The sequence below is a fragment of the Mastacembelus armatus genome, chromosome 7 (assembly GCF_900324485.2).
Source record: "Mastacembelus armatus chromosome 7, fMasArm1.2, whole genome shotgun sequence".
In the NCBI taxonomy this organism is placed as follows: Eukaryota; Metazoa; Chordata; class Actinopteri; order Synbranchiformes; family Mastacembelidae; genus Mastacembelus; species Mastacembelus armatus.
Window position 1 is genome coordinate 1467342 of NC_046639.1, and position 15520 is coordinate 1482861.

Sequence of the window (15520 nt, forward strand, 5' to 3'; positions counted from 1 at the left end):
TACAGATTTGCATTTGGTATACAGAATAAATAATTGATAATAAACCCAACCCACAACCCAACTGATAATAAAAACAAGTGTTTCAAATTCCATTTGTTCTTTACTCTCCCATTAATAACCCTCACACTGAAGATCTGATCTGAACAAACAGTACGTAACGTACTAGCTGCACACTGAGCAGCTACAACAGCAAAATGCTGATTACACATTGTCACATCAGTTTTAAGAATAATGACTTGTATATTAGTCACAAGACTTTTTACTGCCTAATTAGTACTTTTATTTTGATATTTTAATTAATCAGAAGTATCAAAGTAAAAAAAGATAAACTGAGGTGTTGTCTAGCCTGATGGTGAGCTGAAGGATCTCCTGCATCAATAAACAAACAAACAGAAATTACAGTGCATCTGTGCTTTGGCTCTCCAACCTCCTCAGCCTTATCGCTGAACTTCTGAGCTTAAGTTTTCCGAGGGCCCGTGAAAGCAGCACCATGGGAGGGTCCTGAGACTTCGGCTGCTTCACGGCCGCTCGCTGGTCACAGCTGCTCCGAGGGAGGAAGAAACGCGGAGGTCTCGGGTGTTTTTCACGGCACAGTCTTCTGAGAGAGGTAAGGGAGGACATTTCTCTTCTTACCCCCCCCCCCCACCCCGGCTGAGTTAGTGAGCCAAGTTAGAGAGGACTCAGACGAGCTCTGGGTAGTTAAAGAGCCCACGGAGCTGAAACCTGTTAGCTGCTTGTTGGGAAGTTTTTCTGGGGCGTTTCTAGAAATACCAAAGTGGCACAAGGTGAGGACACACCTGTTTGTCCTCTGCAGCCATGTCCCGGTGAAGAAATGGACCCTGGCCCCGTATCTACCCGTAATATACTTAATTACGTAACGTGCTTGTGGAGGCAGCCGACCTTTATACTCGCCTTTTAAAAAGTTGATCGTCTCTTTCTCTTCTCAAACCGGTTTGGCCACTAAATGACAATTGGTGGGATCGGATGTTTTCCCTCTGGAGAGCAGTTCCTAGACAGCAGAAGCCTCCAAACTTAGTGAGAGACCTTCCCCACTGGGTTCTAGGCGCAGGAAGTCTGTCCCCCTTCTCTGGACCAAAGAAGACTTTAAACATTTGTCACCACACCCTTGTTGTGCGCAGACCCTCATACCTCAGAGCTGCTTGTTCCCTTGTCCTGGCATGTTCCTTCAAAAACCAGTAATCCACCAGCAGCCAAAGTGAAACCCACAGAACTCTGCTCATGCATCTGCTGGACTACACCCATTTGTGTTTTCACACTGTCACACGCACAGTTTGTTGCAGGGCAGACAAGTGTACAGCAGGAAAACACATCCTGTATTAACCTTATGTAGGTTAATACACCCTGGCTCCTGTGTGTGTGTGTGTGTGTGTGTGTGTGTGCATGAAAACGTGTTTGTGTTTGTGTGGCCACTACAGGAGAAAGCATGATGTCATTGTGGCTGAACAGCTGAGTGCTGAGAGAGCTGTTTGCAGGTAGTGGACAGAGGTGGAAGTGTTACCCAGCGGTGCACAGCACAGACCAGTGCAGTGGAAGGAAATGCCGAGGAGTCCCCAGACCTGATCGTGCTGCAATAAAAGAACAGGTCATGTCTGCTGAAGCACCATCACAGTGTGATTTGGACTGTTACTGCAAACAGTGATGTAATCCTCAGCTGCTGACTCTTAGGTGGGCTATGTCAAGGGTATAAAGGTAGTGGGAGTAATGGTACTTTTTGCACCTATGGTGGGTCGGGTATGTTGGTATGCAGAAGAGGAAGGAGAGCCCTCACACACGGGAAACCTTGCAAAAATGTTATTACAGAAATGATTAAGGTGAATATGTCTAATCAAAACAAGACGTGATTCAATGTTTCCCGGTGTTTCTCCAGTATGCAGCTCATAAACAACAATATAGGTAATTTCTAAAGGAATGTTTACACAGCTACAATATGCAGAAAGTCTTCATCAGTGTCAATGTGATGAGCACCTGGGTCAGAGGAACTAAAGTAATATAGTATTTACTCAAATTGAGGAAACATCCCATCAGCTTCCCAGAGCCCAACGTGATATTTTCATATGTCGATATCATGATATAAAAATGAGAGGTGTAGGTGCTGGAGCCAGATAATGTCTGGAAAAATAACCTGATTATTTGCACAGTGATGCTGGTTTAACCAAACTGTAGACAAGATGACGTGACAGAACGGGAGTGAGTACCTACCAAACACTTTTCCAGAGACACGCTAAAGATGGCGTCTACATCAGGCCTGGGCAACTCTGGTCCTCGAGGAACATGTGTTGTCCACCCGTGTTCTGAAGGGTTCATGTGTTAGTGTTGTCCTCATAGGGCGCTCACATGTGCTCATGTGTACTGACAGAGCTGCTGGGTGCTTTAATTGTAATACTGGCTGTGAAGAGATTTTTTCTTAAAGCAAAAATAATGCAAATCCACAGTGGCTCTGTGTAAGAGGGATTGTTGGGTTTAGCTGGAGCTGCTGTAAGGCTTCAGCAGGCAAAGTTAGAGAAATCAAGCGAATGTCCCACAGACTCTGTTCTAAGTGTGAAATTCCCTCGTGGTTCCAGAGACACTTGCTGAGCTGAAGGGAAAGTGACACAAAGCAGAAGTTTGGTACCAAAAACTACCAGTCGGGAAGCTGCTTAAAGAATAACTATCTGTGTTTTGTCAAGACGTACATGAAAATTCACATCATCTGGCAGTTATTAGTAAATGAATTAAACAAAAGTGGAAATTAGAATGACAACACAGTCACATATTGACAGTGTGGCTATGATGACAGTATGTTTTCCATTGCTGTGGATAAACTCGCTGAGGACACGCTGAATAGCTAATCAGCAGTAGGTCTAATACACATCAGAACTTCCATCTCAGGCTGATGCTGTGGCTCCTTTTGTTCCTCTTGACCTGCACTTTACCTTTGACCTGTGTTTTACTTCTCGCCCAGTGAACGTGCCCTGACCAGGATTCAGGGATGGAGACCGTAGGAAGTGAGCTCATGTTAGAAGAAGCACACCCACCTAGAAGCAAAGATTCAGGAGCTTGTGCAGGGGCAGACGGGTTTACTCAGGCTGAGGCTTTTCTGTCCATAGTCGTATTTTTATATGCAAAACTGCTGATTTGTACATCGTTAGGTTATAGGTGCTAATCAGCTGAAGTGTTCAAATACAGTCCTGTGTCAGAGTAGTCTGGGCAACTTTCCATCAGCAGTGAGTTAAAGAGGCCAGTGTCGTACCGACAGCTGAACAAACCACATTATTTTGGTGCAGGAAACTGCTGAGTTTAGGCTGTTAAATGCTTCTGTTTTCTGGCTGACAATGACCAACAAACATGGTGTCTGTAGGCTGCTGGGTGTATCGCACACAGACGCAGCTCGCAGACAGGAACGTCCCCTGGGAGGAGAAAAACAATCTCTGGGAGAGTTTCCTGTTTGGATCTCAGTGCTTGCAGTTTCAGGAAGTCCCTAAAAGGAGAATTTAGAAAGTTAAACATTTCTTCTGCGTTACATTAGCAGCAGAGTCCTTCTGGTACCTGGCTTCATTTTGGATTCAGTTCCCACTCAGTAATAACGTTTATTTTATTAACCCTTTCCTCTCTCATCACTTTGTTTTCATTACACTGTACAACCACAAGTCAATTGTGTGTTTTCGTTCTGCATGGACCCATAAAGTCTCTAGTCCTCTGACCCAGTTTGTCAACTCGCATCTGTGGATTCAAGTAGAGAATCAATAATTGATCAGAAATTGATTTAAAAAGTCCAAACACCCTAAATGTTGAGTCAAATTATGTAACTATAGATCTGCAGTGATTAGATTGATCAGCCACTGTTTTATTTCAATAATTATTTTTTGTAATTTTATTATTGAATATTTTTTAAATAGTATTTAAACAGTTTTTAAAATATGAGGATTTGTTGTTTTTATTTGTCACACATGATGATAAACTGAATGTCTTTGCATAAAACAAGACGTCGCCTTGGTCTGTCAAATTCCAGGAAGCCTTTTTACTGTTTTCCAGCGTTTCTTAGACCAAACAGTCCAATAGGTGGGCACCATCAGATTAATGGATAATGCAAATGATTCTTCAAACATATGGCAAAGAAAAGCAGGAAATCCTCTCAGGCTGGAATTGGAGAATACTTGGAATTGTTTTTCACTAGTGTTTGAAAAATGGCTGAAACAAACAATCAATTATCAGAATAGTCGCTAATTATTTTTCAATTGATTTTAGTCTCAGCTCTAAAATAACAGGTAGACCTAATAAAATGCTGTCAGAGACAACATTCTGGCTGGATTTCAGTAGAACTCCGTCCTTAAACTCACTCCCCGTCGCACAGACACACTGGGCGGATGAGAGAAACCGGGGTAGTGTTGGGGGTGGCGACTCCATCCAGGCTGGATACATGTGTGTGTCAGCTTTGGCTTTCATTTGTGCTGCGTATGGGAGTCGGCAAGGAGGAATGCAGCACCCTAAGGATACGCAACATTAGCTCTCTGATGGTGACATCACATTGCAACACAAGGGGGGAGAGAGAGAAAGAGAGAGAGCGAGCGAGCAAAGGAAGGGATGAGACGAGGACTGATGGAGAACAGGAGGAGGATGGGGAGAAGAGAAGGAGCTGAACAGTAAGAAACAGTCGTTCAGCTGCTTCACCATGTCCGGCTGAGGCGGTGTGCCTGAGGACATGTTTGCAACCCTAGAACAGCAGCCTGTGCTGAAGACCTGGGGAGCAGACGTACATTCATCATCTCTAACCAAATCCTGATTAGCTGAGTTCCCAGTCCACCCAGTGACTCACACTGGTTGAATATTAATCAAAGTCTTACTTACTTAAGTTTTCTCCATATCTGTTGCTTGTGCTACAACACGCTCATGTTCTAGTTTTGACCACCACGCATCTCTGTCCCCCCCCCCCCCCCCCCCCATCTGTTCGAGTTATCCTCTTCTATTTATTTATTCAGCAACAAACAGACTCCTCTTCTCCGTGCTGCCTGTTGGAGGCTCGGGCGGATGAAGGGATAATTCTGTGTGATATTTCTCTCTTTCGTCCTCTTCTCTGAGCTGAGCTGTGTGCGCTGTGATAAATTAGACTGGGGGAGTCTCAATGGCTCTGTCCTATTTTGGGCTCCAGCTTGGTTCTCTGGCTTTAGCTGCTTCCCTGGCCTGGATCCTGAGCAACCGGCTCTGGTCTTTAAGCTATAGTCAAACCTTGAAAATTTGAGCCTGGCTTCAACTTTTCTGCAGAACTTTCTCTAATCCAGCCTCAGGCGAGAGGTTGTTCAATTTTATAAGAAGAGAAAGTAAAAAAAAATTGCAGGCAGTATTTTCAAAAACAGTTCCAATAGGAGTTGAATCCATTATGTATAGTATAATCATACTCTTTAGGCTGGAGTGGGTTTAATGTACTAGCCCATCCTCAGAATTTGTTGAAAGTGTTGTGTTCAGAAGAAAAGAGCAGGGTTGGGGGGGGGGTGTTGAAAGTGGGTGAGACATTCCTCATTGCTCATGTCCACATTTGTACACAGGCGGGGCTGTGTGAGCACTCAGTGACCCGTTATTAATCATCATGTGGAATGTTTTTTGTGGCTTTGATCAATCAGTGTGCCAATACCTGAACAGCTAAGACTCAGTTAATATTTGTCTTTGACAACAGTTTCTTCATAAATCAAACTGCAAATGTGCAGTTACCTTCACGTCGCCTGTGTCCATTTCCAGAGAAAAGGATAATGGGGACGGCACACAGTATTTATTTACCTGTGCTCAGGTGTAGGTAGCGGCTAGAGTCCTACTGTGTGTAAATCTATACTTAGAGTTTTCACTCTTCACTAACGTCTGACAATAACTTCTAGCTTTGACTCCTTACAGAAAAATTAGGGCAGTTATGCCTCCATCTTCCTTGTTCAGTTGGACTTAAAGGGAAACGTCTTTGGTTGAAAAGACGCACTTAGGTCTATCTGAGGACTTTCATTGGAGGTCAAGTCCAGACTTGCCTTGGCCACTCAAGGACATGCCCTGCAGGTCAGCTAGTCTTCTTTTGTACTCCCAGGTCTGAGTACATGCAACACGGAGGTGGTTTCCTTGGACAAGCCTTTCTTTGACTCTGTAAATAGTCCCCTCCTGACCTCCTGCAGTTCACACGACTCTGTGGCACATGCCAAAGATGGGGACTTGGACTCGAGTTGCACACAATGACTTGAGGCTTGTCCCCAGAAGACTTGGGTCTTGCGAACAATATTTTACTTATAAGAGCTGAATGTCACTGCCATAATGTAATGCCCTGTAATATTTTGCAAAGTGTTGTATAATTGGGCTGCTGGTGAAGAGAGAAGTGTCATTGTTAGTGGCAGGAAGGATTTCACACATGAATGAAATACTAATGTGTGAATGCAGTTGTCTACAGTCGGTTTTATTTAATGGGCATGTTCACCTCCGTTGACTACAACAGAAGCAGTGTATCTCTTAGAGATGATTGGATTGTTTGCTTTTCCACTTCAAACAAAAAGGCGATTTGATAGTTTGGGGTATTTTTAACCCCACTCCAGGCAAAAGATTGGAAATACACCATTAAAGTAATGCATCCTTCAGTAAACACCTGGATCGTCTCAAGGCATCCTGAAGTTCACTGTCAATGCTTTATCATGGTGAGTGAAACCTGCCGATTGGTTTTAAACTCTGAACTCTTTGGTGCGTTAACCTTTAGTTAAGTCATGAGATCCGACCTAAACCTTTGGCTTCTCAGCTTTTGCTGTCAAGTTTGATCTTATATTAAGTAGTTTTTCTCTCATAGTGGCAAATCTCACCCTGTTGGTGCAAATACACCTCAACATCTTAGTTTGATGATTTTTGCTGGTGCGAGTTGGAGGTTTTTTTATTTATTTTTTTTAATGGCTCTTACATGCTTGTAACCAAATGGGTCACTATGTGGACGTTAGGTGCAATTTTGTTTTTACTGTTACCTCCTACCAGGTCTGATGAAAGACTGGCCAGTTTGTTACTCCTGCTGGTGTGACGCAAAGAAATACATGTCTGTGTGCTAGCAGTGGGAACTTTGACCTTTGCTGCCCCACACAGGGACAAACATATTACGCAAGACAGAATCATTCATCCTGAGACGTGCGTGAACATGCCAGTCCCCTGCACGGTCGTACGACCGGGCTTTCTGAGGCTTGTGTGGGCTCCCGGTCTCTGCATGTGTCCTTTGGCTCACCACTTCAAATGTGGCTTGAATGCATTTTTAGTTTCTCATTGTTCTTTCAACACTGAGATTTGTGTTGTCATGTGACTTTCTTGGTCTCTTTCTAGATAATTCCGTTCTGGTACTGTGAGCGATTGCAGTACCGCACAGTTTCATTTATTTATGAGTGTATGTCAACATGTTTTTTTTTTTTTTTATCCTCTCTTTAAAATTATTTTTCCCCAGCGTCGACAGCAGCCTACTCACCACAATATAAAATCCAGGGCACACTTAATTATTGATTGTTCAGTATAACACAAAAGAGTGTCATGATACAAAAGCAAATTACAAAACAATGAATAGCAGTAAATTGATATTCTCAGACACGCTTCCTTTGTTTTGTGTTTGTGGTATAACAACATAGGTTTGATCTTTGGGTGTAGTTAAACTCCCTTTTTTGATCCATGCTCACAGAAAACTGTATGAAGTGAGCCATGTTGAGTGGGTGTCTCTTCTCTGAATCCTCCATGCACACTGTAGTCCTCTATTAGCTGATGCTCGTTAAAACGAACAGGGAAGTCCCACTCTGAGCCTGAAGGAGGAGGGAGAATGAGGAGAAAATAATGTGTAAATTCCTGCTGCTCATTTTCTTTCATCCTTCAGTCGCTAACATTTATGTCCTACCAGGAAGTCACTTAAAGGAAGCAGAGAAAGATGAACGAGGACAGAAATGGCACTGGGGAAACCCACTAAACACACTAAGCACCTGCAGGTTTCACCCACCAAAACTTGGTGAACAGTATGAGAGGGTAGTAAGGAACAGTAGGGAAGGGCCATCACGCAGATGCAGAATAGCAAAGAGAATAAAGAAAATAAGGCCACATGTCCTGCATTTTTATTTTAAAAAGTAAAAATTATACTTTCAGTACATTTTGATAGTTGATCATTTTAGGGCACAGACTGGGGGTCTAAAGCCCCCTAAAAAAGATCTAGAACCGCCCCCGCTTCTTTTTAATTTCACATTTAAGGTTTTGTGTCGCAGTGTGAAAAATACTTGACACAATTTCCCATAGTTAAATCCTTAAAATGATTTTTTTTTTCTTCCTGTCAACAGTTAAAAACCTAAAAATATTCAACATGAAGAAAAGCAGCAAATCCCAGCACTTGAAAAGCTGAAACCTAAAAATGTTTAAAAATGAAAAATGTCGATGAATAATTTACCGTCTGTCAAATTATAGATGAATCGACTGAAGGTTTCAGCTTTTTTCTGACCTCTGGCTGACTTCTCAAATATTTGGGGATCCCCTTTGTCACAGTAATGGAGAGGTTCTGTGTTTACTCATTCTCAAACGTGCCCATAGTGCTTTGGTTATTCTCCAAAATGCTGATGAGATGTATTTTGTGTGGTATTATATAGAGGTATATGAGATCAGCATTTCAATTTTGTTGAAGTCAGTAGTTTCGTGCCCCATTTTAAGGATAGCAGGACGCACTCAGTGTCTTTTATTTCGGGAAGTCCTTGGAGCCTGTGTTCTCGTCCTTGTACCGGCACAGTGCGTGCGCGCGCGCACACGCACGCACGCACGCACGCACGCACACACACACACACACACACACACACACACACAAAATCAGACACGTTCATGCAAAGGAAAGGGGCCATTATCCCACCTAAGCGCCACGTGGAGCCACAGTCACAGTGGGCGGCGAGCTGTGTGAACGATCGTTGTCAATAAGCTGCATTATTTTACCACAGCACTAGATCTGCAGGACTAGCCTCATTTTCTAAAGCTTTCTATGGCTGCGCTCTATCTACTGGTCACGTGTGTGTGTGTGTGTGTGCGCGCGCGTGTGTGTTCATCTTCCCTCTGGCAGTGACAGTATGATGTATGGAGTAGCAGCAGCCTGCTATCACAGAGAACAGGTGGCTCTCTCCAGAGACAAACTGACAACACTCTGGACTGATATAATGTGCGGGAGAGAAAAGCAAATGGAACAATTGTCTTTTTGTTTGTGTGGTGCGTTTACGAAGATTGAAGGGAAGTGACTGAGCACCACAAGAAGAGCGAATCAAGTGGGAAGTCATGTACGACTAGACGTTTTCTCACAAAACGTACACAAACACCGAAGCAAACTTTCATTCACCAACCCCATAGTACGGTGATTTAGTGTTATGGGATGGTGAGTTATTACAGATACTGATATATTTAAGTCTGTAGTGCAGGTGCTCAGGTTTGTTGTTTTCTCACTTCACCATTTTTTATCTCTTTAGCCATTTGAGGGAAAATACAGTAAGTTGTGAACACAACAGTGACGTTAAGGTGAAATGGATACCTGTTAGCAGAGAGTTGCTCAATACTCCATTACAGTGACCAGCTGGTCTCTGAAGTTTGTCTCCTGTGTGGCTTCAAGGAGCTTTTTCAGTGAAAACATCTTCCTGCTGCAGCTGAAAAATACACTGTGATGGTAAAGGTGAAAAACTGTGCTGAGTGTGGTGGTCAGGATCTTTTTGATAATAAGAAAGAGGTTTAGATCTTGGTGCCATGTGAGGCCTGTGCTGGTCCAGGTAGTTTCAGATGTGTGGACGCTGCTGCTGCTGCTGGCAGGCAGCCAGTCCGTTGTCTCATCACCTACTGCCTTCTCTCCATTATTGTCAGCTTGTGGGAGATGGCTATTGATCTGTGTGTTTGTGTGTGTGGCTGTATTCACTTTGGCAACCCAGGTTTCACTCACATACATGCATCTTTTAGGGCAACGAGCAAAGTGTGTGGCAGAGAAACGTGCAATGCAGAGGTGTGAGAGTAAACCAGTCCGCCCACAGTGATGTGATATAGCAGCGACACATTAAGGGTCGTTTTTGATGCAGCTGCATGAGCGACTCCTGGCATGTGCAGCAGCATGTAGAGCACTGAGGCTGCAGCGTTCCCAGGACTGTGGCGCTCCTCTTGTTCCTTTCCCTCCTACTGGTTTTCCAGCCCAGCACTGAACCCTCAGCCTGACTCTGTTTTTCACCTCACACACAGGACTCAGCCCAGGAAAGGGAAGAGGGTGCGGCTCTAAAACACACTTCCATCATCTCTTTCCCTCGCTCTCCCTCTGACTGTTTCAGTATTTTTTTTTATTTTTTATTCCTTATATCTCCCTCACTTGCTTGAACATATTGGATCCTGGCCAGTGACTCTAACCTGGACCTATAGACTGATCTACGTGTTTTCTGTCTGTAGATGGCTGCCATCAGGAAGAAGTTGGTGATAGTTGGGGATGGAGCGTGTGGGAAGACCTGTCTGCTCATCGTCTTCAGCAAGGACCAGTTCCCCGAGGTCTACGTCCCCACTGTGTTTGAGAACTACATCGCCGACATTGAAGTTGATGGCAAACAGGTACTTTGTATTTGAAATCTATGTTTATTTTCTATAATGAATAGTGTGGGACAGTGAGTGTCTTTACTCCAGCACAGCATTTAAGTACAATCTTAACAATACTTGTATATTTATGTAACATTTCAAAGAGATGCACTGCATGTTTCACACCACTGTTTGACAGCTGTAGTTACTGGTTACTTTCCATAAGATATCATGTGATGAACCTACCGCACGCTGTGACCTGGTTGGGCTCCTCGTCATGTTCCTAAAATAACAGACATTTCAGGTGGTTTCATTCGAGCAGCTATTTCGGGCCTGAAGAGGTCGAGTTATTAGCAAAACAGATTAGAAGATTAGAAAAATGTCCAATATGGTTTATCTTCATTTTTCCTGCTTTGCATTCCATTAAACCTAATTTCTTGATTGCTCAGATGCATCAATTGACCCTGTAGCAGGACTCTGGCCCTCAGTTGAGAAATACTGGGCAAAGTTACTCAGCTACATCTAAAATAGATCAAACTGGCTCCACTGTGACCTACACCAGCAGAATGCTGCTTACAAACTGTTACTGCGTTATTATAAACAGTGTGATGAAGGAATTCAAATGTTAAAAGATAAGGCACATTTACTTTTTATACTCTTAAGTGTGTTTACGCCAGTAACTATGCAGATTGAATGCAGGATATTTACTTGTAATGGAGTATTTTTACAGTCATAGTGGTACTTTTACTTAAATAAAGGATCTGAGTATGTCTTCCCTCACTGATAATTAGAAACATTTGTCATTTATGCAACACATTAAAACCACTGCTGTAGCGTGACAAATGTGACCCCGTTGCCCCTGGTGTGTGAGAACCACGTGCCGTCAAGACTGATGGGGATAAATGTGTATTGTTAGCAAATCCTTGGTTTTTTCTCTTTGTTACGAGGCAGCAGACCTCTAGCCAACAACAGGAAAGGGATCAGTGCCACCTTCCTGTGCAGGATTGGATCCCGCTCCTCATACATCATGACTAATGTCCCATTTCCCGTTCCTGTTTCCTGCACTGCAAAATGTGGGATCAGCCGGATGGTGTTCGGGCCCTGTAATACAAAGAGTGTATTCCAAGCCCCTCAGCTGTGGTAAACTGGCTCTTAGAAAACTGCATCTAGTATTATACTGTGTCACTGTTCAACTCACGGATGCTTCCCGCTCATTATTCATTTAGAACATTTGGTTGTGGCTACAAAGACTAAGCTGAACAGGCAGCTCACCCAGGGTCCTCTGGGTGATGTGACACCTAGTGGTCAGAGAGTCCATAATCAGCAGACACTAACAGACATTTTGCCAGGATGTGGCCTTAAACACTTTAGTACAGCTGAGCCTGCTGCCTCATATACTGTGGAAAATGCCCTCCCCGTGCTAGACTGTAAGACAGAAGGCACTGTGGCCAGCCCATCTTGCCAAAGTAACCAATTACCCGATTCCCAGCGGTCGCAGGAGCAGTTTTCCAGCTGTGATTGTAATGGTGGTGAGGGTACTGTGGAATTAAATCAGCAGGAGGCAGAATAAGACGGGTCAAGATTACAAGTTAAGCGAAGAGACCACAGGCTTTTTGTAGATACTTTTACAGTAAACACAAGTCGCACAGTGTTTCCATGAAATGACACTTATAGTCCTATATGATGTTTTGTGGTTGTGCTGTGGGAAGTGCTACGGCTCTGGATGAACTTTTTTTTTTTTCTTTGCCGTTTGTTTTTATCTGGAGCAGGTCAGGCTCAGTGGGACTGCTAACGCTTTGATTAACAGCCTAAGAGAAGCCAGTGGGAGCCATCTCTATCTCTGGGGAATTGATCTTTAGGCTTGATAGCAGGAGGAGGAATTGTTTTAAATCTTTTTTTTTTCTCCTTTCCTTTATTCTCTCTGCCCCTTTTGTTTGTTTGTGTGTTCCTCCCTCCTCATCATGTCTCTGTTGGTGAAGTGTGAATACTGTACATTATAATAATAATAATGGTAGTGATATTGCACTGTGCTAGCGGCCACTTCATTTTCCCCTTTCTCCTCTGTTAGGTGGAGTTAGCCCTGTGGGACACAGCGGGCCAGGAGGACTATGACAGACTGAGGCCTCTCTCCTACCCCGACACAGACGTTATCCTCATGTGCTTCTCCATAGACAGCCCGGACAGTTTAGGTAAGGCTGGATGAGAACTGCCTACCCGCTCGGCAAAGACTGTATTTAACATTTTAATTAATTACTTTGCTCCAGTTAACTCGCTTTTAATAGTTTAATTGATCACTTTGAGTAAATCAACAGGAAGTTAAATACAATACATTCAGTCAGTCTGAGGTTGATTGAACCACCTATAGACATGAACCACCTTTATAATGCAGTTGTTTCTCACATTAAAGAGGAACAACATGACCAAACTAGTTGTGGTGTATAATGGAACTTTCTGGAGGTATAAACAGAATTTTACACTACATGTATTTCAGTCCAGGTCTTAGTGCTCTGGGCCTCAAAATATCAAATCAAACAGAAGAAGGAACACGTCTCGTTCAGTTAAGCCTTTCCCATAGTGTTTTAATTTCCAGAGATGACATTCCTACTCTATCTCAACATGGCATCTCCTTCCAGAGCAAACAGTGCTGACTTTGGCCAACATACTCAGACCCTGTATCAGCGAGGGGTCAGTGACCTCTCAGTGTTTGTCTGTACAGTTACGAGGGAAATGACAAGGGCTCTCCCAACTGTCCTTGTAAGGAAGGAAGTCTGGACTTTACTGCAGTGACTTGGGTTGATTTTTTATTTTTATTTTTTAAATCGATTTTGTAGAGAACATTCCTGAGAAATGGACACCTGAAGTGAAACACTTTTGCCCCAATGTCCCAATCATACTTGTGGGCAACAAGAAGGACCTTAGGAATGATGAACACACACGCAGGGAGCTCGCCAAGATGAAACAGGTGTGTGACTCTATCTTCTTCTACTGGTGATAAATGATCCCAAACCTTAATCGGTCTCTCTGTTTGTCTACACCCACTGTTAAACCCACTGTCTGTACATCGAACCTTAGGAGCCAGTGAAGTCCGAGGAGGGCAGAGACATGGCCAACCGCATCAGTGCCTTTGGCTACCTGGAGTGCTCCGCCAAGACCAAGGATGGTGTGCGGGAGGTGTTTGAGATGGCCACCAGAGCGGCGCTGCAGGTCCGCAAGCGTAAGAAGAGGGGTGGCTGCCAGCTACTGTGAGGTGGTGGAGTTTGCTCGGCACCTGAGGGAGAACTCCCCCCCCCGCCGCCCCGATACACAGTAAAGTTAGAGAAACCTTAAATCAATGGCTTCTGTGGACTACACCTACTTCACAGATGCAGATACGCCACAGGCTATTATGAAAGACTGACACACCTGTTTAAAAGCAAAACAAATCAGCCTTTTTTGAAACACTAGTTCCTCCGCTACTCACACACCGTCGCATTTTGTTTCCCACCACCAGCACACCAGTCTGTTCGCGTGAAGGACCTATGTTTGAATGTATGTTTGTATTTATATGTGCATATACTTTACAAATATATCGGGCGTCTGCCTCCGTGTTATGGTTTACAGAGAAGGATCTTGTAGCTCACATACCCAGTACACAGTTTTGGATTTGCTTTAATGGTATGGAAGCCCTGCTCCTCTTCCCACTGCATGTGCCACTTCGTCTCCTTCTATACATCAGCTTCAGTCACGATGCTTCATCTGTTTGTCATACCACTATTAATTTTTACACCCTGAAAGTCCTATTTCATTTAATGCTGTGTCAGCAGTACTCGTTTTTTCCTAGCTTCTGACAAGGACTAAATTTAGAGCCTGTTCACACTGCATTAATCCTCCGAAACCTACATACACTGACACTGCAATGAGTATTTGTGAGGAGAGGTTTTTGGACCGCACCTTGGTCTGTCCCTCTTTCACGGCGATAGCTTAAGCTGGCACTGGAGACAGTGGTCTATTGTCCTGGACACAATACTCACAGTCACGCTCACGCTGGCTCTGACAGACGTCACCCTGGCCTTCCCCCAGGAAACCCTGCCTCCTGTCTGAACTCTGCACTGTTTCAGATCCAGTATACAGTCATGATGCATCACTGTGTATTGGATTAATCTCTCTGGGCTCAGCACGTCATGGACGCACACCAATATTAATATTCAGACAGACCGATTCTGTGTAAACAACAGCTTCAGTCATACAGACGACCAGTGTACAAGTCTGGACTATCTGAAATCGGGGTTTTTGTCGGCGTGTTTTAACCCCTTCATGTGACGCTCCTTGAAATGTGATTGACCAAGTATATATCCAAGTGCAAAGCCAGTGTCCGATCAAACTTTCTCTTGTATAGTCATTTAAATAGTCTTGTATGGCCAAACTTGTAAACACCAGGTGTGTGTGTGTATGTATGCACACACACCTGGTGTCAATTCTGAAATGTTAAATGAGAGTTTAAAAACTGCAGCAGAATTGGGAAGAAAGCCTGTGCACCCACAGTGGCATAAAATGTAATTAAAACGGTGACAGAATCATTAAATCATCTCATCTCCTTACAGGCAGCCGTCAGATGGAGTTGATGTAGTATGTTCCTTATCTAGTCCTGAACACACTGTACGAGAAAGTTCCCTAAGTTGACCTTAAAAACCAACATAAGCTAGAGCTGTGGTGATCTTTCTTTTATTCAGTACATTCAGATCCCTAGAGATCCGAATGCTGCGGTCTTAGGCTACTTCCTGGACAGTGCCTATCTGTAATGTCAACGCCATAGGTCAAGAGAAAACGTTGATTGTGATGATGCTTTACAAACAGGAGTGGGATGTGGTGAATGTCTGGATGGGACAAACATGTTAATAAAGTATTTTTGAAATACTAAGTAATCTTAACTGGTTTGGTTTTGTTTGGTAGTCCTGAAATTCAGACTCATACCAATGATTTTGTTTAAATGGCACATATTCATATCTAT

The 15520-nt window shown here is 43.6% G+C and overlaps 1 protein-coding gene across 1 annotated transcript; it reads left to right on the plus strand.

Annotated features, from left to right (window-relative positions):
* The first annotated feature begins 492 nt into the window (after positions 1-492).
* Positions 493-15440, plus strand: LOC113145550 (rho-related GTP-binding protein RhoA-D). Its single transcript, XM_026332397.1, has 5 exons — positions 493-607; positions 10414-10569; positions 12602-12722; positions 13365-13495; positions 13606-15440. Exons 2-5 carry the CDS (start codon positions 10414-10416, stop codon positions 13777-13779), a joined length of 582 nt encoding a protein of 193 aa, XP_026188182.1. The 5' UTR covers positions 493-607; the 3' UTR covers positions 13780-15440.
* Positions 15441-15520: the final 80 nt, after the last annotated feature.

Bases quoted from the DNA above. Each gene is read 5' to 3' on its own strand.
- LOC113145550 (XM_026332397.1), top strand. From the start codon at position 10,414: ATGGCTGCCATCAGGAAGAAGTTGGTGATAGTTGGGGATGGAGCGTGT. The intron at 10,570-12,601 runs GTACTTTGTATT...CTCCTCTGTTAG, and splicing joins TTGAAGTTGATGGCAAACAG to GTGGAGTTAGCCCTGTGGGA. The intron at 12,723-13,364 runs GTAAGGCTGGAT...TCGATTTTGTAG, and splicing joins AGACAGCCCGGACAGTTTAG to AGAACATTCCTGAGAAATGG.